We start from the raw sequence: 1,719 nt of genomic DNA, 5'->3' as shown, positions 1-1,719 counted from the left end.
TAGAAGGTGTTGAGGTCATCCGGCAGGCTGTCTATAGAGCTGATGATGCTGGTGGTGGTCCTGTAGTCTGTGCTGTGCTGCAGGCCTTGCCACATCCATCCGGAGTCAACAGTAGAATAGAAGCCATTCAGCTTCTCTCTGTACTGCCTCTTGGCCACTGTGATGCTTTCCTCAGTTTGTACTTTGCAGTTTTGTACTTCGTGTCATTGCCTGATCTGAATGCATGAGAGCGAGCACGCAGCATGTGGTGTACCTGACTGTTTATCCAGGGCTTCTGGCTGGGGAACCTCTTGACTTGTATGGTGGGCACAATGTTGTCAAAACAGGTACTAACGTATCAGCTCACATACTCAGCATAGTCCTGTATGCTGACAGAAAAGTCCTCCAAGGTGGCTGCAGCTTTAAACAGTCTGTCTGGGCAAAACAGTCCTGCAGCGGACTTTGGAGCAGTCTTATTCCTTCCTTCAAGCTTGGATCCTCTACCAGAGGCCTGTGAGCTTGAGGGTCCTGTGCAGTATCTTAGCTGGTTCTAGGACTGCACTCTTCTGGACAGAGATCTCAGATGTTGTTCCTGGGATCTGTTGGAGCCACTCTCCCAGTTTGGGGGTCACAGCCCCCAATGTTCCAATTTTGATTTTGGAGCTTCCAGCCTGTACTCAGCACAGATGTTTCTGTACACTATGCCAGCCACTTGGTTGCATTCCATGTATGCCCTGCCTGCTAGCGTCTTGCACCCTGCTGTTATGTGCTGGATTGTCTCAGGGGCATCTTTGCACAGTCTGCACCTGGGATCTTGTCTGGTATGGTAGACCCCTGCCTGTATTGATCTTGTACTTGGAGCCTGTTCCTGTGCTGAATTTCCCTGGGAATCAATAAAGTATCTGTCTGTCTGTCTGTCTGTCTGTAATCCATGTGACGAGGGTTTCATCATCAGCTTTATAAACAGATTGACAAAATACAGGATATTGAACTAATGTGTCCTCTGGCCATTGCCAGAGATGTTGTGGCCATGTTGTACCCCCGGCATGAACTTCTCCACCTCCACATCTGTTTTCTGCAGTTACCATCAGCCTAAATCCAGAGGCAGCAGAACCAGGACCAGAACCTTTGAAATCTTCTGTCAGAGTGAGAACAGAGAAACCCATCTGTTGTCAGCGGCTGTGTTATGACTGGAGCACGTTGTGAATTCATTCCCCTTTACAAATGATGTTTCTCTCTGCTTTAGTAGTGACAGGAAGATGAACAGAGGCTGGTGATGCACCATGTGGTGTGGTTCTGTGATGAGGAGAATGTCTTTCTCTCTCCTGACTTCAGTCCTGTTTCCTTTCAGGAACATTGCACGTAGGAGACGAGATCAGGGAGATCAATGGTATCAGTGTGGCCAACCAGACTGTGGAGCAGCTGCAGAAGATGCTGGTGAGTGTGTCTGTGTGCGTGCAGATGCTTTTAACTAAAGCTGGATCTATACTTTGCATTAAAAGGCTGCAATGCCCCACAGCAGTTTACAGTGCCTTGCGAAAGTTTTCGGCCCCCTTGAACTTTGCGACCTCTTGCCACATTTCAGGCTTCAAACATAAAGATATAAAACTGTAATTTTTTGTGAAGAATCAACAACAAGTGGGACACAATCATGAAGTGGAACGAAATTTATTGGATATTTCAAACGTTTTTAACAAATAAAAAAACTGAAAAATTGGGCGTGCAAAATTATTCAGCCCC

The 1,719-nt window shown here is 46.9% G+C and overlaps 1 protein-coding gene across 1 annotated transcript in view; it reads left to right on the top strand.

Moving 5' to 3' along the window:
* Window positions 1–1,719, top strand: part of LOC109973930 (peripheral plasma membrane protein CASK) — a 131,011-nt gene that overhangs the window by 102,337 nt on the left and 26,955 nt on the right. The window contains exon 18 of the mRNA XM_020623834.1: window positions 1,331–1,416. Within this exon, the coding sequence (XP_020479490.1) occupies window positions 1,331–1,416 (86 nt within the window). The remainder of the gene's footprint in view (window positions 1–1,330; window positions 1,417–1,719) is intronic.

Source organism: Monopterus albus, unplaced genomic scaffold, assembly GCF_001952655.1.
Source record: "Monopterus albus unplaced genomic scaffold, M_albus_1.0 scaffold311.1, whole genome shotgun sequence".
NCBI classification, from domain to species: Eukaryota; Metazoa; Chordata; class Actinopteri; order Synbranchiformes; family Synbranchidae; genus Monopterus; species Monopterus albus.
Note: the sequence above shows the minus strand (reverse complement) of the source record. Positions and strands in the feature narration are given on the sequence as shown.